Consider the following 22489-nt stretch of genomic DNA (forward strand, 5'->3'; position numbering starts at 1 on the left):
ACATGCTTCGTCCTTGTTGCATTATTCATTAAGATTCTTTCTGTAGTTCAAACAACTCGGAATTGTAGTTGAGAACGTCAGTTATTACGGCCCCAAAAAATTGTCGGGTTTAAATTGGGCTCGGGCTCATAATTATAGTTAATGTACACGGGCTTGGGTAGGGTCGGGCTTGATTTTTTGGGCCCGATCTAACCTCTAATAGGAAGCATAAGGAGAGTGAAAGAATGATGAGGTGAGACAACCATGTTCCTACATTCGAGTCTCATCACTCTGATCCCACATGGTTTCAGTGTGAAGGAGATAGAGTACAAGACTTCTGTGTCGCAGAGATTGCAAAAAATCAAATCAAAGACACAGAAAGACATTTTGTAGAAATGTGCGGAAAGGAAAATGAGGAGAGGGGAGAAGAGCAGGGAAGAGAAAAGAACAAGAAGAGAAGAACAAAGGAAAAGGGGAACATGATGTGAAGTGTGAGAGGAAGAGGAGAACTAAGAGAAGGAAGAGACAGATGGAAATGGAAGGTTTGGAAAAAATGATGAATGAAAATAAAAGCAGGTAATGCAGAAGAGGAGGAGAACGGTTATGACAGGGGAAGAAAAAAAGGACAGGAAGAGGGGAAAGGGAGGGGAAAAACAAAGCAACCGTATGGATAAAATGGATAAGGGGTATAGAGAATCAAAGGGCTAGAGGGAAAGGACAGTAAAGGAAATGAAAGGATAGAATAACAAAGGATAGGAAAGGAAATTACAGAAAATTTGTGGAAATTAAATAAAAGAAAAGTAGAGGAAAGGATTAAGATAGTAATGTAATGGACGGTGGAACATAGATTTAAGTATAGAAAAGAAAAGAAGAGGAAAGGAAAGGCTGGAAAAGTTGAACAAGCGAAGTAGAGGAGAGCAAAGGAAAGAATAGGAAAGTAATGGAAAGGAAAAGAAAGTAGAGGAAAGGGTAGGACAGGAAAGAACAGTGGAAATGAGAGGAAAGTGAAGGAAAGAAAAGGAAAGGAATGGAAATAAAAAGGAGGGGAAGTAGAGTAGAGTAGAGGAAGGGGAAGAAAATGAAAGCATAGGAAAATAGAGAGAAAGGAACACACAGTAGAGGAAAGGAAGGAAAAGAAAAATAAGGGGCAAGAGGAAAGGGAATGGTGGAAAAACAGATGAGCAGAGGCGTGTGACCAGGGCACACAGAGGGCTGATGAGGGAGATGAGAACAAAAAAAAGAGACAAAGGCAGAGTATAGAGTGATTGGTTAGAGGGGATCAAAATGTACAGTGAAACAGAGACAGAATAGCAAGACTGGATGATGTTTCCTTATCTGGTTCAGAAGCCCAGATTTCCAGACTGATAGCTGGCAAACTCCCAGTTATCAAAGTGTAGACCAGAGTCCATCCCCTCCAGCCTCTCCTCACCTCCTCCATCACACCATGCCAACCTTAAGGGCCCTATTTTAACGATCTGAAACGCAAGTATGAAACCCAAAACACAAGTAGCTTTGTGGGCGGATCTCGGGCGCTGTTGCTATTATACCGGCGGGATAAATGAGTCTTGCGCCCGACGCAAATCTAAAATGGGTTGGTCTGAAGTAGCTAGGTGTGGTTTGGGCGTAACGTGAAAATAACCAATCAGAGCGTCATCTCACATTCCCTTTAAGAGCAGGCGTGCTTTTTCCATGGCGGATTGCTATTATGACAGCGGATTTGCCTGGCGCACGCCAACGGGAGCTGTCCGGGATGCGGCAAAGTAATAAATGCCCGTCTTGACCGGGTGGCGATGTTGCTGCGGCCTCTCGGGCGCATCTCCTCAAGTCTGGAGAGGATTGCTGCAGCCATGGAGCGTGGGCCTCCAAACGCACCACCTGCTCCTGTTGTGCCCCTTCCTCCTCCCCCAACTCCATCTCCGTCCACCCGTTCCACCAGGAGCACATCGCGCATTGCCACTCCCGGGCCCTCAAGTGTCCAATCCCACCGTAGTTCAACATCACGTCTCCTTAACTCCTCTAATATTTCCTCATTTATGTCATCAACACATCCATGATTCATGGAAACGTTGTGTAAAACACAACAAGCCACAAAGAATGCTGTGACTTTTTGAGGACTGATCTATCCAAACACCTGAAGCGCATTGTCAGTAATATTTTTCCTTGTAATTATGTATGGTTTGCAAAAAATAGGAACTGCTGCGTCTGTGTAGATGAGGGAAGCAAAGTGTATGCGCGTTGTGCGCACGGTACATTATGGCCAAGCATGCGCCCCTTAGATATCATCTGAATAACGCGCCACTGACTTTAGACCAGGTTTTTCCTGTTCAGTCGCGGAATTGTTTTCTGAAACTGCAAAATAGCACCAGAGAACGTTTGCGCCTGAACACGCCTCCTCTTTTCACTGAACTGCCCCCGGGAGAACAAATTCATTCCCTAATTTACCGACGTGCGTCTGTGGAGGGAAAAGTCCGCTGTGCGTCAGGTGCAAAATAGGAATGATACATGCGTCGGTGTACAAAGTCAATTGCGCTGGGTGCAAGATAGAGCCCTAAAGGTCCCATGAAATGGTGCTCTTTGGATGCTTTTATATAGGCCTTAGTGGTCCCCTAATACTGTATCTGAAGTCTCTTTCCCGAAATTCAGCCTTGGTGCAGAATTACAGCCACTATAGCCAGTCCCACAACAAGCTTTCCTTAGTATGTGCCATTTCTGTGTCTGTAGCTATTGAGGAAGACAGAGGGGGGGGCAAGGTGGAGGGTGGGGGTGTGGCCTTGACCAACTGCCACTTTGCTCATTTGAAAGCCATGATGTCTCTCTCTTTCTCATGGGTGGGCCAAATTCTCTGGGCGGGCAAAGCAGAGAAAGGGGAGGTAACCTTCCTCCTTATGACCTCATAAGGAGCAAAATTCCAGATTGGCCCATCTGAGCTTTCATTTTCTCAAAGGCAGAGCAGACATTTGTCACGGAAGTAAAGGATGGACTACAAAAGAGCTGTTTGGAGCAGATTGTGAACAGTGTTTTCTGTTGGAGATGGTAAGTCCCTTTGGGGTGGACTTTGGGCTTTTTCACTTTGTAAACCTATAACATGCACAAAAAAAGATATCGGAGTGTCTATTTGCAGCCCCGGTACAAATAGCCTCGGCCACACAGCTGAGCTATTCACACCCTGTGACGTAACAACAAAAAAACGTTGCTCGCGTGCACCGAAATTCATCTTCCAGGACCGCAGAAACTGGCATATTAGGAAAGTTTTGTCTTTAAAGTTTATAACAATTTAATTTCTAGCGGAAAATGGATACTACAGTTGCGCTTTCTGTCTTCAGTGAAAGCATACAACCGTTAGTTTGTTAGTTAGTACCATAGGTTAGTACCTATTTTTTGTATACAGTATGGTTACCTAGCAACCGCGGCTTGAAGACACCAGGTGGTAAACAGTTATACAACATTCCGTAAGAACTTATAGGTGGGTGGTTAGAACACTGAGCTTTGGTCTGGTAGTCTGGACCAAAGGTTTGTTTTTTTCATTTTGATTAGATAATTTGCATGCAATTGTGCAAGTCAGGGCCCGCAAATTAGTTTTTGGTTCGTTCCCCAATGTTCCCTAAAGGTTCTGTGTTAGTGGGGAACGCAAACATTTTTTTGCAGGGTGGTAGGGGAAGACTCATGAATATGCCTGCTCTGGTTGGGTTGGTTAGGTTTACGCAAGAGAAGTGGGATTAGTTATGGTTAGGGTAAGAATGTCAGGGCGATAATATTCCAAAAAGGTGTAATACATGAGTAGTATGGATAACTGTGTGTAAATATATGCCAAGGTACTGTAAATGCACAGGGGTGCAAATAGCATACATTGATATTTGTACCAGATGGGGTATTAATAGAACACATTACTGTGTGCACCGGCGGGGTACGAATAGCATTGATTTCTAATTTCACCAGGGTACGAATAGCATTCATTTCTAATAGTACCAGGGGTGCAAATAGCCTCACCCAAAAGATATATAGAACACAATCAAAGGAAAGGGAAAAATCCAAAAAGCATAATATGTGCACTTTAATCTCAACATGCACCATGTAATCTCAACATTGTGATGCTTGCAGGGGCAGCAAAGTGGATGTAAAAAAACTTGTTTTAGTCTTTCCCCAGTGGAGGCATAGAGCAACAGAACCAAACAACACACATTACCACCCAAACACTTATTGAGCAGGGAGTGACAGGCCACATAATTGTGACTCTTAAACATGTCATGTCCTTCCAATTTGCATGACAGGGAGGGCTGGGAGGGCCAGACACCTCACAATGTGTCTTTGTATTTAATGAACGGTTGGCATCCCTTAGCATCAAACCACAGCAACGTCACTGTTGCATTGTTCTGAAAATGTGTGTATGTGTGTGTGTGTGTGTGTGTGTGTGTGGGGGGGGGGGTTCAGGCAGTTTTTAGGAAAGGAGGAAAATCCATTAATATTAAAGGTTTCCATATGAGTGTGGAGTTCAGTGGTTTGATGTGTGCATGTTACTCAGTGATTGCTGACACTGAGATGAAACTATGCGGACAACAAGATGTATAATTCACACAGGACTCACATTGTCTGTTCTGAGCTTCTTGGCAGGGCAGCCTCCATCCACAGGATGTAGCATGTAATACAGCCGGACTTTGTTGGCGTGTTTCCGACTCTGAAGGAGAGAGAAGGACAAAAAAGTTAGTAATAAAGTCATTTAAGTGGTAGATTCTTGTTTTGATGTTTCCCAGTGATGATGTCTCCACAGTTGTCAATCAAACAGAGCAGCCAGCTGTGTTGTGTTTTTTTCTTGAATGTATTAGAAGGCACTTTATAGAGCATACATGCCACAATTAAAGTATGTTTTAATAATCATTTGCCATGCCCTCCCTCACTCCCCCCTGGCACATTTCACACAGAACCATAACTATGTTAGCTACATTGAGAGCAAGGGGGCAGGGTCCAAGGAGAGTAGATTTTTATATTATATTATATACAAAATCAAGGTTTTTAAAGGCCCTATAATTCATATTTTTGTATCAAATGACTGGAAAAACTATGTGACAATATGAAAGTCGCTTTTACAGTAATGACAAACCTACAGAGAATTATCACCTGAATCTGCAGCTCCGCTCGGCTTTAAAGTGAGTTTCAGCTCACTGTTTAGCTGTCTGGTCCACAACTTTACTGTTTAGGTTCACTCTCACTGTTCTTAGTGTCTTTTTTTAACACAGCAGGCAGCTGTTTTCATCAAAACAGCTCTAAAAACCCACTGTACACTACCTGTTTAGCAACAAAAGCAGACAGAAACAGCTAGTCTCAGTTTCGCCATGACGTAGGTCCCCTTCAAGGCCATATTAACAACATGCTGCATTTGAGCATTAATTATTTGAATATTATTTGAATATAAAAAAAAATAACAACTGGAATTTGAATGTTATTATAGAGGAAGATTGACAGCTCTAATTTAGACCTGCTCTATATGTGTCCTGAGATAACCTCTGTTATGATTTGACACTGTAAATTAAATTGAATTGATTGCTGATCTTCATGAATTTGTTTTAGCAATGAGGCTCATTTGGCAAATTTTGTGCCAAATGTATGCATATACATACAAATAGCAGGGGAGCACCGAGACGCCATATATCTGCTTGGCAGCGCAGTTAGGGGTGACTTTCACCTTTTGCAGTTGCTTTGAGAATTACACATTACATTTCTTTTTGTCTTTTTTGTGCAGGTTTAGTGAGCCACAAATCTGCGCAATCCTTTTATGATTTTACCTGTTAGAATGTGTGATAAGGCTGGTGGAGTCAGCACCCTGTTGCTGTAGAGTATAAACACTGTGTAATCACCGTCATGTACTATTGATATTGTAATGAAAAACTTGTTTAGTGCCTACACACTACACAATTCAGTTAACTCCCTGTTAAAATCTGCTTATAGAGCACAAGGCTGTGTCATATCAATCTGTAATGGAAATGATTTACTCTATCTTCTACCCAGAGACGATCAGAGTCGTGATGCCAACTCAGAGTAGTTTCCTGTATCTGTGTCACGTGGGTTTTGCCACGGCCACACCTCTTTAGGAGACTAGCGGCAGGTCCTGATTGTATTCATTCCAATGGGAGAAGTAAACGTCAACACAGGTTATGACCGGTTATTTAGGCCCATAATCATCAAAGTAAATATTGGACACCTTTTGAACAAGCCACATAGCTCCTGAATATTCTGACACTATTTTTTTTAGACAGACACATTAGGAGAAAATTAACTTTGTTCCAGACCTGTTTCTGTCTCAGGAACAAACTCACGAAATCTGGCAACTCAGACACCTCCACTTAAGTTTGAGAACTCATTTTCGTACTGCTAAATATGGATTTTAGTTTTGTAAATATGTAATGTTAACAAAGTAAAGTATTAATAAATTATGCAAATATAACTTTTTATCCATCCACACAACGTTCACTATACTTTCAAATGAGGCCGCGCCTGTTTAGGAGACAGGAAGTGTGGACCGTTTCATACAATCGGATCTTGAGTTATAGAGAATCTTTGCTCTACCTGAACATGGCCCTTTGCCTTTCTTGCCCTTTCCAATACACTCTCCTTTTTCAAAGATCTGTCATCCGTTTGTGCCAGGTAGAGGTCCCATTAATAACAGGAAAAGACTGTCAAATGAAGTGCACACTGCCACTCCCTGCCAAGGGGTTTAATTGATAATGAGTGCTCGGCTCACTGAGGGTGAAGCAAGAGCCTTTTTTTACCAGCAGACCATCGATCCCCCAGGATCTGATTGCACAGCCACGACAGGATTTGGAAGGACAGATTAGTTTATCTGAACATTATTCTGCTTCACAGGGAGAGGCTTTGCATGTCAAGAGAAGTGATACAGAAAGAGGAGGGGAAAGCTTCCGTGATATTGTCATTGCACCAATCGTCGTGGGGAAGCCACAGATGAGAGTTTATAGTTACAAGATAGCGTCTAGTGAAGCATGTAGGAGTGTGGACAGGTGCCCGGTGTGTTTCAGCCACCGGCATCTCTTCACAAGGGCATGACAGATGAACCAATCTTGCCTTGCCCTTGCCTGGGCTGAGAGTGAGGCTGCAGGAATCTATTTGTCGTGCCTGTCTGGTTTTTTTGGCAGAGATACTGCAACGTGAGCTCTGCTGCTTCTTTGAGGAAAAAAATTACCCAGTTTGAAAAGCATGAAATATACATAGCATTAAAACTAAATAAAACTGTTATTTTAAACAAGTAATCCTGCATTGATTATGAGACATTTTGTTCAAATGAACAAAGCATTTTTTTGCCTTTATATAAAACACCAGTCTTTTCTACTTGTATTTTGGGAATGTAAAGTTCATATTTCATTATCCGTTGAATATAACATGCTCGCTTTATGTATGAAACATCTCTGCTAGAAGAGAAATAAGAGCATTTGAAATTCAGATTCTATCCCCTACCTACCACTTAATAGTATTCTTTGTACTGTTCAAATGGTTTGTTCCTGTGCTAAAAATAGGATTTTTTTATCTCTTTTGCCATGGGATAAGAGATAATGATATGAAATATATAAAATGCTATCCCACATCATGGTGCACAGGGACAAGACAATTAATCACAGTTTAACATCAATTTCCTGTGAGGTCACTGCCAATAGCTACCACAGGGGCACCATTTGCTGCAGGCTGGGCTTTGATTCACCAACGAAAACCATATCGGAGCTTTTTTTTAAACGTGCAAACAATTGCACTGGTTCCCAAACGCATTATTTTTGTTATGTCATCCTAAAGTACCTTTAGACACTGAGGTGACATCTGTTCTTTGCAGCAGAGAGCTATTTGGGTTTCTGCAGAGCAAACACTCCATCCCCAAATGGATAGAAATGTTCCACTTCACCATCTTACAGTGGACATTGCAGCAATAGGGCTATTGTATACTGGCCTTTATATTTGCACATTTAAAATTCAACTTATTTGCTAATTGCTTTAATTGTGATTATATATATATATTATTGTATATGCAATTACAATTGGTTTTTGCACTCTGCCCAGAGTCACGGCAATGTTAACATATCCAGGGAGTCTGCTACTGTAGATCTGTCTTGGACTAACTGCTGCACATTAAAGAATAGTTTGATAATGTGGGTGGTCAGAATATTCAGTTTTGGAAGCAGCAAGCCTGGCTCTGTCAACAGTTAAAATCAACCAACCAGCACCTCTTAAACTTACTAATTAACACATTATATCTTGTTTGGTAAATTAATAAATAAAAATGACTGTGGCTTTACGGGGGCTCATTTGCCAGATTATTTACCAGGCAAGATTAGTGGCTTCCTTGCTCCCGGGAGCAATATTCCAATAATCTGGCACAAACTCCACCATAAACCAAACATTTTCCTACAGGGTACATGCCAGTCTCCTTACTTGATCGTTCCTCACTCTTAAATCTTTGATATCTTGGACCCAGAACTTGATTGGGTCCTCCATCATTCAGGATGTTCCGATGCTCCTATTTTTTCTGGGATGAGCTAGGATTGAGAAGTGCGGAAGCTTCCCAAAGGAATCCTGAACAAGGCAACGCATTCTCACGAACGGGTTGATATGATATCGTATGATAAACCTATGCACAACAATTTATATGATAGCCTACTGAATTATGTGACGATTGCTCACATGACAGTTACGTTTAGCAGTCTTTACAGTTAGATTTAGCCAAAAAAAGGTTTGAAAAGAATGAAAAAGGAGATGTTACTGTAAGCTAGGTAAGGGGCACCGTGAGGTTATGGTCGTTTCAGCGGCCGTTGCAGTTGAGTTTCCCCGACAAACGGTGACTGTCCTGCATTTAGGCACCAAAATGATTAGTTAAGATAAGAAAAAAGATTGTGGTTTGGATTAAAACACCAGCTCCTTACGTAGTACTCCTGGAACACAAACTCTGCTCCCCAACTTTAAAACCCTTTGTTTTAGGACCCATCTCATCTCGAATTGCCAGACCTCCCTCAACGGAGCTGCGGAGGAGGGTCTGGCTAGTCCACACAGCATTCCGGGATGGGAGAAAAAAAGGTGCTCTCGTTTATTGGCATTTCTTTAAACCAATCAAAATCATCTTGGCTGGCGCTATGCGCCACATGGAGCAACAGCACCTCTGCAAAATAGCCTTGAGAAAGAAGTTGTTTTGGTGTACGTTCAAAAGCTGTTTAAAACATGCAACAGAAAACTCAGATTCAACATACTCTGCAGAGACCTGAGGAGCAGTTGACCACGGTCCTCAGATATCGACAGTTTAAAATAAAAACACAAAGAAAGCAGAAGGTAACGGACATCCGGCAAAAATGAAAGACATCCGGTGGAATTTCCGGCAGAACCTGAACAATCCCTGAAGTGGAAGGTCGTGGATATGGACTAGGACCCATCCATTCACCCCGCCCTTCTGCCTACATGGATCTTTGCGCTCTTATACAGCTGTAGTTACCGTGGTGCATACTGTAATACATTCACGGAATATATACAAATTACAGTGCATTACTTTTCGTAACTGTACAAATGGTTCATTGAATGAGGACACATAAGACCATCCTACAGGGGAACATCTATAAGACCTCTGTTAGAGCATGTACTGTAAGAGTTCATCCCTTCATCCCTGTAAGCATCACAATATGTCAAATCATACAGTTTTACAGTCTACAACAAAACCTACAATTGTCATAGAATAGCAACCTACTGTGTTTAGGTCACTCTCCATGCTTCTGTGTGCATACAGGGTCTCACTGTGTTTGTGAGGTTTGTTTAACTATAGCCAATAAGTGACAGGAGACAACTGTATGCTGTTATTGTTTACAGCAGCCAATGTGTAACCGGTGTGGTCTCTATTTTTCTACAAAAAGAAGTTTCAAAAAAAGTTATGACTAGTTCCATAATTGGCTCATTTGAAAATGTAATCAAAGTGTGCATTTGGAAAGCTGATGTCATTCATGTGGGAGTTTATATCCAACACTAGTTTTTGCCAGCAGGTCCCGTTGCATCCTCCCACTGTACTGTACTAAATGTCAACCTGTACTACTGCATGCATCTTTCACAACTGTAAAACAAGCGACGTACTATTGAGAGATATTTGAGCTCCGTTACATGCAAAAAATAGCTTACGTTGTGGTTTTTAGTGAAATGTCAACTATTGGATGGAATACCATACAATTTGGTTTGGTCAAGTATATCTACATGTTTCTAGACAACATAGAAACACTGACAGCCAATCACAATCCATCTGAGTTTAAAACTCGAAACCGCCTGCCCACTCTCATCTCTGGAGCTCTGTGCACCGCTGTTTCCTGGAGAAGGCAGCGGTGTTGGCGCCCCGTGGACTGCCAGTCAGACTTTTTTGGTTCATAAAATGAACCCAAATTCACAAATATGTAGGATATTAATACAGACGTAATCATACGTTGCAACGTCTGCTATATATCATGTATAATTATCAGCTGGAGCGTGCAGTGCGTGCTTGACATCGCTGGTTGCAGAACGTTATCATTTAGCAGTGTGGATGCTCACACTGTTATAGTTATAGTTATGGTTATAGTTATCGTTCTTGGTGCGGATGGCCCTTAACAACCACACAGAGTTGCTGCTATGGAAACTGTAAGAAACTGATCCATCTTTTCCAACTACATTACTGGCCAATGATAGCAAATATTTGACAAAATTAAAACCAAATTGGATTATTATTGTAGGGCTGCAACTGACGATTATTTTTATTATTACATTAATGATTAATTCGCAGATGATTTTCGCACTTAACCGATTGTTTTGTCTATGAAATGTAATAAAATGTTGAAAGAAACCGGGATCTATATTCTCAGACAGGCTTGCTGCGAGCATATCACTCCGCCCAAGTACTATATTCTTCCGCCTGAGAATATAGTTCCCGGTTTGTTTACAGTTGGAAGACGGCTGTGTCTCATGTTACGTTGTTTTTTGTACACGCTGTGACTCTATAAATCACAACATGTAAATAGGAACATGTTGCCGTTATTTTGTCACTGATTCGGAGCAGTAGGATTGCTGGAACCATTCACCTGCATGTACTGTGCTGGCCTGATGCCGCTGGAGCCATCAGACAGCATTACAGCACGCACGGAGATGAGAAGGGTATGTATGGACTTGTCTAACTCTGGGGGTTACGGTGAATAAGCTAAATTCCCAATAAGTCGGCGTGTTCCTTTAAAGATAGGACATGTGTTTGGAAAGTGGCCTGGCGGTTTGTAAGGTATATGTGATTTGGAGTGAATGAGTGACTGAGAAAAACAGCAGGCAACACTGTGCAGGTACACTAGTGAGAAGACATATGCACTTGTGAGGTGCTGACTAATGAAGGATACATTTAACTGATGGGAGACTGTAGGTTATTAGTGTGAATCTGTGTATATTGCTGACTTACAGCTAGGGTTGGGCATCATTTTGATTTTAACAATTCTGATTCCAATTCTGATTCTTCCATTTGATTCTTGTTCTTATCGATTCTCGATTCCGATTCTTTGAGGGGTTATGGGATTAGTTTTGATTTACAGTTTTACCAGGCTTTTTCAGCTACACTTTAGAGTGCCGCTTACTGTGCTCCATGGCTGCAACACAACGCATCGCCGCTACGGAAACCAAAACTTGTGCATGTTAAATTTGTAAACCAATAATCGGATTCAAAACCACATTTTCCAAACGATTCCAATAAAGAAACACTTCATTGAAATCCTAATATTTGAAAAGATTCCAAATTGGAACCGGTTCTCGATGCCCAATCCTACTTATAGCTGCTTGTTTCAGCAGATTGTCTGAGGACTCTGATTATAAAAAATGACCCCTGAAAACAGAACAATATTGAAACTGGCACATTGTGGGACGTGATTGTATGAGAGTGAGGTTAAGCACACGCTTGACACAATCAGGGCTGAAGAAAAATCCATACTGCATTACTACCACATCAGTGAGCTAATCAGCGCTAGTGTGGGCCCTCCCCAGGGCCAAGGTGGGTACTGTGGAAGACAAAGGTCAAATACTCCCAGAGGAACTCCCAAAAGAAACTGTTAAACTACATGCAACTAAAACTAGCCTTGTTTCTAGTGTGAAATAACAAAAACGGACCCTACTTAAAACGGATCTTCAGTGATATAAATATGTGGGGGAGGCAGTAGTGTAGTAGAAAGTCTAGTAGAAAGTGGATGAGTGTGGAATCGTTCCATCTAAACAGCTGCCAGCCAGGTGCTCTAAAGCACAGAACTTAACCCCACACAGCTCCATTGTAGCTGTTCAGTAGCTGTCAGCAGCAGGCTGCAGCTCTTCTGGGCAGGCCCTGGTATGAATGTGAATCAGGGCAGCATTAGTATTAATGATGTCATGTAATGAAGGAAAAGAAAAACACAATGCAAATACTTTTATTATGTGCACTATGAAGCACCGTACAATGTTTTTTTTGTATACAAATAAACAGGGCTAGAGCCTGATTGTTCTTGTTCTGTGATGATACATAAAAGAATTATTGAGTGTTGAACAGTCATGTTGGAATAAGGTTAAAGGTCCCATGACATGGTTCTCTTTGGATGCTTTTATATAGACCTTAGTGGTCCCCTAATACTGTATCTGAAGTCTCTTTCCCATAATTCAGCCTTGGTGCAGAATTACAGCCACTAGAGCCAGTCCCACAATGAACTTGCCTTAGTATGTGCCATTTCTGTGTCTGTAGCTATTGAGGAGGAGAGAGGGGGGGGCAAGGTGGAGGGTGGAGGGTGGGGGTGTGGCCTTGAACAACTGCCACTTTGCTCGTCTGAAAGCCATGATGTCTCTCTCTCTCATGGGTGGACCAAATTCTCTGGGCGGGCAAAGCAAAGAAAGGGGAGATAACCTTGCTCCTTATGACCTCATAAGGAGAAGATTCCAGATCGGCCCATCTGAGCTTTCATTTTCTCAAAGGCAGAGCAGGATACCCAGGGCTCGGTTTACACCTATCACCATTTCTAGCCACTGGGGGACCATAGACAGGCTGGGGGAACGCATATTAATGTTAAAAAACCTCATAAAGTGAAATTTTCATGCCATGGGACCTTTTAAAGTCAAAGCTGATGATCAGGGTCAGGCATCAAAAAATGACCAATGACCACACTGTTTATACTAATAACTAGAATTACAGCCTTCCAGTTGTATGCCTCCACCAACCAGTCAAGTTGCATCCATGTCTGTCCAGACTCATATAATATATGTAGTGAAGACTTTGAAGCAATTTGATAAAAATTATCGATATTGATATCTTTTATTTAAGTGATGTAATATTCTGAACTTACCAGACTATTCTAGCTGTTCTATTACTTGTCTTTACTATAAACATTACTGGTGATTATTTATCAAAAATCTTATTGTGTGCATATTTTTTGAAAGCACCAATTGTCAACCCTACAATATTGCCACAATTTCGATTTGAGGTATTTGGTCAAAAATATCACAATATTAGATTTTCTCCATTTTGCCCAGCTCTACCTTTTGGCCACACCTGACACCAGCTCGGAAGCATAATAAAATAGTAAACCTATCTGGAAATATGGGGGGGACCAAGATGAGTCCAGCCAGAGATGTAGCATAAAATCCAGGGCACAACGAGAGAGGTGTTATCAGCCCAGCTTACAGCATTTCTTATCAGATCATATGCTTTGTGCAAAACATTTGATGGGTTTCCCCATCAGAGGGCCCATATAGTCACTTAGTTAAAAAACTGCCTATATTATATACCATTGCAATTATTCACTAGAACATTCTTAATAATACGTATTAATAGTAATTTATTAAACTCTACTTGCACAGTTAGTTGTCAACCTTTCCACTTAATAAAGGATGTTGCCAGCATTCTCTTCCGTGTGTTTACTAAGTATTTGCTGCCAAAACAGTATCCCATTTATTATATCCCACAATTAAAAAAACAATAACTTCATAATAGCACTACACAGGGTTGTGCAGGTCTGCCATGTAAAGCTAAACCACTGCAGTTTGGCTGCACTGTCCTTTAGTAATGTAGCCTATGTCTCTGTGCATATGTCAACACTGCAGAAATGCTGGATTGCTGCCACAATACAGTGGCGTGTCAATCAGAGTCTTTGAGTACATGAATCTGAAACTAAAATGCTGATAACTGCATGAAAATCACCTCTAACTTTCCATTGGTAAGGGTCTTACTTTACAATATCTTAAGACCACAAAGTAGTTGGTGCAATGATATAAATGCAAAATTGTAAATAGAAAAAACAAAAATAAAGCTAGTTGAAATTATTTTCTTTCTTATTTTTTTAACTCATATTGAAATTAATAAGGGCTTATATTAAAAAAAATGAAAAATTCTGCCAGTGTGGGTGTAATAATTTCACTTGGTAATTTCAGGGATCAATATATCAAAACAAGACATCAATGCCAGGATCAGACTACACAATATGCTTGTCTTTTCATCACTGTGTCAGATTAGGGACTTTGCCAAGAGACATGGCAGAATACATGTTGGATCCTGACCAATCATAGCTTGCGTCTTTCTTTGCCAGTTGAAGTTGAAGAAGGTGCACATCTGGGTGAGTAGCATATATACACTACTGTAGGTGTGCAGAGGGTGAGAGGTGGGATTAATATGGTACAATTGTCCTGACCCGACCTTGATCGTCCAATGGTTGAAGGTTCATAGGTTCACTGGAGTGAAATAAAAAAGCATTATATGGTACAATTGTCCTGACCCGACCTTGATCGTCCAATGGTTGAAGGTTCATAGGTTCACTGGAGTGAAATAAAAAGCATTCCTGTTTCACATCGTTATATTCACAGGTATGCACAAAAGAGTGCTGACTAATGGAAGGAGGATGCAGAAAATAGTATTTGGCATACATATGCAAAACCACTGGAATGGTCCTTTAAAAGACTTGTTAACTTGCCTGTTTTGCCAACAAGTAAGATATTTTGGTCTGAACTTGGAAAAACTGCTTTTAGTTTAAGTGCACCCGGTTCCTAGAACAAATTACAGCACTTTCTTAAAATCAACTCAATTGTGCCTCTTGGACAATTTAGAAATCTGGTTCTAAACCTGCAAACTTCTACTTGTAACTGCTTTATATAATTGTATTTTTTTTTGCATTCCTATTATCCTAATTTATTTATCAAATATTTTTCCAATTCTCAATGTTTTATTGTTTTTCTATATTTCTTATGATTGCACTTTCTGTGTTATTCTGTATTTGTCACATTGAAAATAAGGGGCTTCCCTAAATAATCTCTCGAGGATAAAGGTTGAATGAGTTTCTATTTCATTCAAAGTCCAAAAGCTTGCCTGTCCTGTGCACCATTTTTAGTACTGTCTCCGGTCATCACAGCACTCTAACTGCCTCATGTTGATGCCCGTTATACAACTCGGATGCACCTTGCTACTCCGTGGTAATTTTTTGAGCATTCTACCAAAACAGCCCTGAGTGTTTTGTGACTTGGAATAGACCAGTGGCTGTGTGCTGGCAGCCTCAGTGAGACCTCCAATTATAGAAAGTCAGACAAAAACAGTTGACTGAAGTCAGGTAAGCGCCGAGACACTCAGGACCCGGGCTGTCTTACTCAACTGCCCCTGGATGATTCAGGCACAGAGATTCTGTGCTTACCAGTCAGCCCAGGGCTCTGCGTTATAACTACGACTATTGTTGTTGCGCCCCCTCCAGTCTCTAACAAAGCTCTCTACTGCATGCAACCATGGGAAAAGCACCACAGTCCACACTCGTACAGGCATTATCTCATGAATCATCACTCGTTTACATCAAAAAAGCAGGCTCATGCAGGGTTTTGTGGGGGGATTACAGTGTGTTTACTCAGAAAGACCTCCAAGGATTTGACGTGTCCAGCACAGAAAGAAGCAAAGTTCTTCTAAAGCTTCTCAAAACAAAGCGGCAGAGTAGAGAGAATGGTTCAACTGTTGCCTAACATCAGCAACCTGCAGCACATTTACCTGGTAAAAGGTATGATTAGCACACGATTGATCTCCACAAATTGTCTACCTCCGAATACAGCTGTGAAGAAACCACTCTTCACATACCGTTTATGTGAGCACTTAGACTAGAATAAAACATTTTTATGGCAATGTTGATCTGGTCAATCCACCGCTTTTGTCCACACTAAAATATCTCACAACTACGGGATGGATTGTTATCAAATTCTGCTCAGACATTTAAAGCCCCCAGAGGATGAATCCTACTGACTTTGGTAAATCCCAGACTTTTCCTCTTGCACCACTAGGAGGGTGACATATGTATGATATCAAAAAAACTATGACATAGATTGACATCTCCTAACTTTTCATCTAGCGTCAAAATTTCATTCTGTCTAATACTTTTGTTTATGACCAAATACCTACAAAACTAATGACGTTCCCATCAGCCTCAAACCATTGGAAAGTGTAAGCATCTCAAAAGCTAAATCAACATGGTGAACATGGTAAACATTACATCTGCTAAACATCAACATGCTAGCATTATCATTGTAAGCGTGTTAGCATGGTGATGTGACAATTAGCTCAAGTACAGCCTCACAGAGCTGCTAGCATGGCTGTAGACTATTAGTCTTGCTTATTATTATTTTTATATATTATTTATCTATTTTATATGTCTTTATCTAATAGCACAGTAGAGAGATAATGGGCAATTAGGGGAGAGAGAGATGGGGAATGAAATGCAACAAAGGTTCTATGATTTGATAATTAAGCTAGCTGGAACAGTAAACATGTATTGTGTGATTTGATTTGTTTTATGATTATGTGTAGTGATATGGGATGTAGTTGATTTAACATTGAGGAAGTTGATGTTTGAAAAGCTTCTGACATTTAAGGTTTTAAATGGATAGATGTAACGCTTTTAGCTTTTCACATTCTTATGCCAAAGGTTTTACGTCAGTAATATTTTAATCAATAATATGTATAGTTAATACGGTATACGTATAATGTTTGTAATGTGTTTATGATTGAAAGAATATCTAGAAACATCAGTACGCTTTATTGTTGGGCTGGTGTTGGCTACACACAACTATGAGAACTCGTATTAAAAAATACATACACACGCAGAATCCCAAACATACAGGTTTACAACAGAAGTACAACAGTAACATTACAACAGGATTGATGTTAGAAACTAAAAACCTTCATATTACGAACAACAATAACGGAATTACAGAAAGTAGAAATCAGTTAAATGTTCAACAAGCCACTAAAACTAGAAGGGGCCATAGAAATATATATATATATATATATATATATATATATATATATATATATATATATATATATTTTTTTTTTTTTTTTTTCTATTGGGGGCTAAACAGATTGTCCATCTCTGGGGCTGTCTGCTGTGTCTCGGCAAATCAGTGAATGAAACATTAAGTTTACTAATTCTGTGGCCGGTCAGTTTAATTTTGACACAGTTGAAATGGGAGAAAAATCCAGTTGTGCATTGTCAGAGCGCCACCTACTGTACCAGAGGTAGACTAACACCTGTAATTCTTCCCATTCTTCCTCGCTCATGTATACTCATGTGAATTGGCATAACCCGGTTATTCACGTAACTGGGATAGGACCATACCCTATTTACTGCTGTGCATGTAAACGCAGTAAGACCCCCTCAGATGGTTTCAGAGAGGTGCTTCATAACCTGCTGACACCATGCAGCTCCACTGTCACTTTCACATGTCAGAATTCATTGGTAAAGCCATGCCAGCACTGAGTACTGATACAACTTATTACTAATATAAAACACTAGTACTACTGTTACGTGTGTGTTTTCCCTCTGCTCTCTTGTGTCCTGACCCAGGTACCGCCCCATTCACCTGACAGGTCAGGCACACCTGCAGCGCCTCAGTAATCAGGGGAACTGACATAAAGCTGCAAGGAGGAGCAGACACGGGGCCGGTGGGCCAGGTGGTCAAGCTGTGTCAAGCTGTGTCGTGTCTCTCGTGATCCAGAGCTGTGTAGTGCTCTCTGTTTTGTCATCGCTCCCACAGTGGAGGGATAGCGTTAGTTTGACCGGTTGTTTTTCACTGTCTTTCTTTTAGGACGGTTGTCTTGAGTTACTAGTGGACTTTACATTTAAATAAATTGTTTAACGGTATGAGTCGTTCTGTTTTCTTTCTTTAAATTTGTTGTTGCTCCCCTTTTCCCCTGGGCTGTGCATTTGGGGACGTAACAGATGGGGGCTTGCCCGGGATCTCTGTTGGTTGGGGTCGGTTGTTGGGGTATTCGTTGTTTGGTATGTTTTTGTCTTTGTTCTGGTGGCGCGGGCTCTCTTCCGGTGGTTCGCGGTGGGTGTTGACGTCTGGGTGTTAGCTTTCTTTCTGTCTTAAGCAAAGCAGCTCCCTCGGTTAGTCAGGAGTGTCCAGCTGGGTTGCACGGCGGCCCCTCCATCAGACACTCGTTTCTTGTTTTTCCTTTGTTGTTTTCGTAGTAAACCCTGGGCGGGGATCTGATTCCCCGACGGAGGTAGGCGTTTCGGGGATCCGGCCGCCGAAGTTCCACCTTTCAAGTCGCCTCGAGCCCGGCACGCTCCAGAAGACAGACAGGTTATTTTTCAGCAGGTAGGATCTGGGGGATGTTTTGTTTTGCTTATCGTAAGGCTGACTTTGTTGGTGTGTGTAGCATCCGGCGTTAAGAGTTTTAACGTTTGCCACGGAGTGGGAGTAGTGCACGCTGATTTGTTTGTAGCTTAGCGGCTAAGCGCTATTGCCGGCGTGACAGCAAGTGGGGCAGCGTTTAGTGTGCTGGAGTTTGTGGCGTAGCCTGCGCTGTGCAAGCTAGACAACTGTAGGAAAGTTGACTTGTTTGCGATCGCCGACCACTTCGGTATCCAGGTTTCAGCCTCTCTCCTTAAAAAGGAGCTGAAAGTTGCCGTGGTTGAGGGGTTGGTGGACGGGGGGGGGGGTATAGCTTACCAGCGACCGTGGCCGTGGCTGAGACCGCAGGGGAGGTCCGCTCCAAATTTTGGGAGGTGGCAGCAACGGAGCTACAGCGTGACATTATTAATATAACCCCCGGCGTATGACAGCGATGACAAGCAGTTTCCGTTACCGCGTTTTGAGCCGTTGTCTATTGAAGTGACCCCTGTCTCCAGAACAGACGCGCGCCTAAGGCTGCGTTTGGCCCGTCTCCAGCTGGAGAAGGAGGAACGGAAGGAGGAGCGGGAGCGGGAATTTGAATCATCTGTAACGTTTGACGTGAGTAAAAACATATCATCGGTTCCCGTCTTTCGAGAGTCTGAAGTGGAGGGTTATATTGGTGTGTTTGAGCGCATCGCTGCTGCCCTGCACTGGCCGAAGGATGTGTGGGCGATACTGTTACAGTGCAAACTAACTGGTAAAGCACAGGAGGCTTTACCAGTTAGTTTACAGGACAGCCTCTCTTATGAAAAAGTAAAAAGCGCGATACTGCGGGTATACGAGCTGGTGCCTGAGGCGTATAAACAGCGTTTCCGCGGCCTTTGAAAAACAGCGAGCCAGATGTACGCTGACTTTGCCAGGGAAAAGGGGACGCTGTTTGACCGGTGGTGTTCAGCTTTTAAGGCAAATGACTATGCTTCGATGTGTGAGCTGATGCTGTTGAAAGAATTCAAAAACTGTGTGCCCGAGCGGACGGTGGTGTACTTAAATGAACAGAAAGTATCTACTTTGCAACAAGCTGCTGTTCTAGTTCATGAATTCGCTCTTACCCACAAAAGCGCCTTCAGTAGGCACAAATCGCCCACTCATCGTGAAGCTGTTTTTAGGTCTGGTGACATGTGTGTTTCACGTGCTGGTGCCCCTTTCTTTGGTGGTCCTAAGGCAGATAAGCAGTGTTTTTTCTGTCATAGCGTTGACCATCTAATTGCCGACTGCCAAATGTGGAAACGTAAACAGCAGGCGGCAACCTCAAAGCCCAAGGATTTGGTGCTAGTTAAAACAGTGGCCAGTTGTTCACCATCCACCATTCAAACAGTGCCTGATGAGTGTTTCAAACCTTTCATTTTCCCTGCATTTGTCTCCCTGACAGGAAGGGCGGAGGATCAGCGTCCCGTCTCAGTGTTGCGAGACACAGGTGGCTCCCAGTCATTCATCCTTTCCACTGTGCTGCCCTTGAGTGGGGATTCTGCCTGTGACGCAAGCACAATCATAAGAGGTATCGGGATGGGTTTTGTGCCGGCACCTCTTAACCGCATTTACATCCAGTCCAACCTTAGAACTGGTTTCTTCCTAGTAGCCATCGTCCATCGTTCCCCATCGATGGTGTTGACTTCATTATGGGTAACGACAAAGCCGGGGGAAAAGTATATCCCTCACCCGAAGTTGTTGACATCCCTATAACAGAATCCAGGCATGATGATCTGGTCCAATGTCACCCTGACCTGTTTTCAGTTAGCGCGGTAACTAGGGCTCAGGCCAGAAAACAAGCACAGGATGTTGATGTCTGACTCTGTTTTTGCTTCTGCCTTAGCCGAAGACAGGTTGTCACCTGTGTGGGAAAAGGAGGACTGCACCACAGATCTGGATAAGTGTGAAAGTGGGGCGGAACCTGTTGCTGCTCACGTGCTGCCACTGACACATGAGGCACTCATCAGCTCCCAGTCAGGCAACTTGTTTTTGAGGAAGTGTTTAGCAGCAGTGGAGGATGTCAGTAAGTGTACTGTGAGTCATTTTGCGTAGAAAATGGGGTGTTAATGCGGAGATGGATTTTGCCACTGGGTAAAACCAATACAAACGGTGACTGGGGCTCAGTGTGGCAGGTAGTGGTTCCCGTTGTGTACCGGCAGCTTGTACTAGATCTAGCCCATGAACACCCCTGGTCTGGTCACCTTGGTGTCACTGAAACCTATGACCGCAACCTGAAACATTTCTTCTGGCCAGGAATGAAGGCAGATGTGGCACGCTTCTGCAAAACGTGTAGTACCTGCCAGGTGGTGGGGAAGCCAAATCAGGTTGTTCCTCCAGCCCCTTTGCACCATATTCCTGCTGTTGGTGATCCCTTTGAACATGTGTTGGTCAACTGTGTTGGTCCTTTGCCAAGGACAAAGTCCGGTAACCAGTTCTTGTTAACAGTAATGTGCGTTACCACTCGTTATCCTAAGGCCATCCCACTGCGTAAAATTACTGCACCTGCCATCACAAAGGCACTGACCAAGTTCTTTTCCACGTTTGGGTTACCGAAGGTTGTACAGACTGACCAAGGAACTAACTTCCTGTCCAACTATTTTAGACAAGCCTTGCAGTCTCTGGGCATCACTCATTCAGTCTCTAGTGCATATCATCCACAGTCACAGGGGGCGCTTGAGCGCTGGCCCCAAACCTTTAAGTCCATGCTGCGTAAGTACTGTCACGATACAGGGAGAGACTGGGATGAGGGTGTCCCCTTTGCACTGTTCGCCATATGTGGGGCCAAACAGGAGTCCCTGGGATTTAGCGCAGGTGTTCGGGCATAATGTCCGTGGCCTACTGGAAGTGTTAAAGGAACAGTTCTTGTGTGACGTTTCCCGCGGACTACTGTTCAAGAGTTTGCATCACGATGTAAGAAGCATCTACATCATGCTTCTGCGCTGGCTAGAGCCACACTCACCTCCTCTCAGGAGAGTATGAAAGAACGGTTCGACCGGAAGGCAGTTAAGCGTGAGTTTGAACTGGGTGAGAGAGTGCTGGTTCTGTTACCGACACCTGGTTCTGCTCTTACTGCCTGTTTCTCGGGCCCTTACGTCATAAAAAGTAAAGTGTCTGACACAAACTATGTCATTCACACACCTGAGCGCCGACGTAAGGTGCGACTATGCCATGTTAACATGCTCAAACCCTATCATTCCAGAGAAGCTGTCCAGAGGGAGCAGGAGAAAACTCCGGAGACTGCTGCCCCAGGCAAAACATCTGCTTCCTTGGTTTGTGTGGAATCCTTGCCTGATGACGGTTTGGCGGTACTGGGCAGTGATCAGCACAGTGGTAGGCTGTGTAACACAGAGATCTTGTCGGATCAAAGACGAGAGATAATATCTTTGATGCGCTCCCATCCGTCTCTGTTCAGTGACGTGCCATCTAGCACCAGCATACTAAAACATGACATTGATGTTGGTACTGCACGTCCCATTAAACAGCATGCTTACCGTTGTCCTTTAGCCAAAAGAGAGCTGATGAAACAGGAAGCTAAATATCTGTTGGAAAACAGTTTGGCTATACCCAGCTGTAGTCCTTGGAGCTCACCGTGTTTGCTGGCCCCTAAGCCTGATGGCACCTCACGCTTTTCTACTGACTATCGCAAGGTTAATACAGTCACAGTGCCAGACTCGTTCCCTTTGCCTCGCATGGAGGACTGCATTGATAGCATCGGGCTGGCCACCTTTATTACAAAGCTTGATCTGTTAAAAGGGTACTGGCAAGTTCCATTGACATCTAGAGCATCTGAGATCTCTGCCTTTGTGACCCCAGACCATTTCCTGCAGTACACAGTTATGCCGTTTGGGGTCAGAAATGCGCC

The 22489-nt window shown here is 42.7% G+C and overlaps 1 protein-coding gene across 1 annotated transcript in view; it reads right to left on the minus strand.

The window, feature by feature from the left end:
* The window catches only part of zmat4a (zinc finger, matrin-type 4a), a 238844-nt gene that overhangs the window by 153280 nt on the left and 63075 nt on the right, over positions 1-22489 (minus strand). Inside the window, exon 3 of the mRNA XM_028578250.1 lies at positions 4562-4651. Within this exon, the coding sequence (XP_028434051.1) occupies positions 4562-4651 (90 nt within the window). The remainder of the gene's footprint in view (positions 1-4561; positions 4652-22489) is intronic.

This window comes from Perca flavescens, chromosome 5, assembly GCF_004354835.1.
Source record: "Perca flavescens isolate YP-PL-M2 chromosome 5, PFLA_1.0, whole genome shotgun sequence".
Classification (NCBI taxonomy): domain Eukaryota; kingdom Metazoa; phylum Chordata; class Actinopteri; order Perciformes; family Percidae; genus Perca; species Perca flavescens.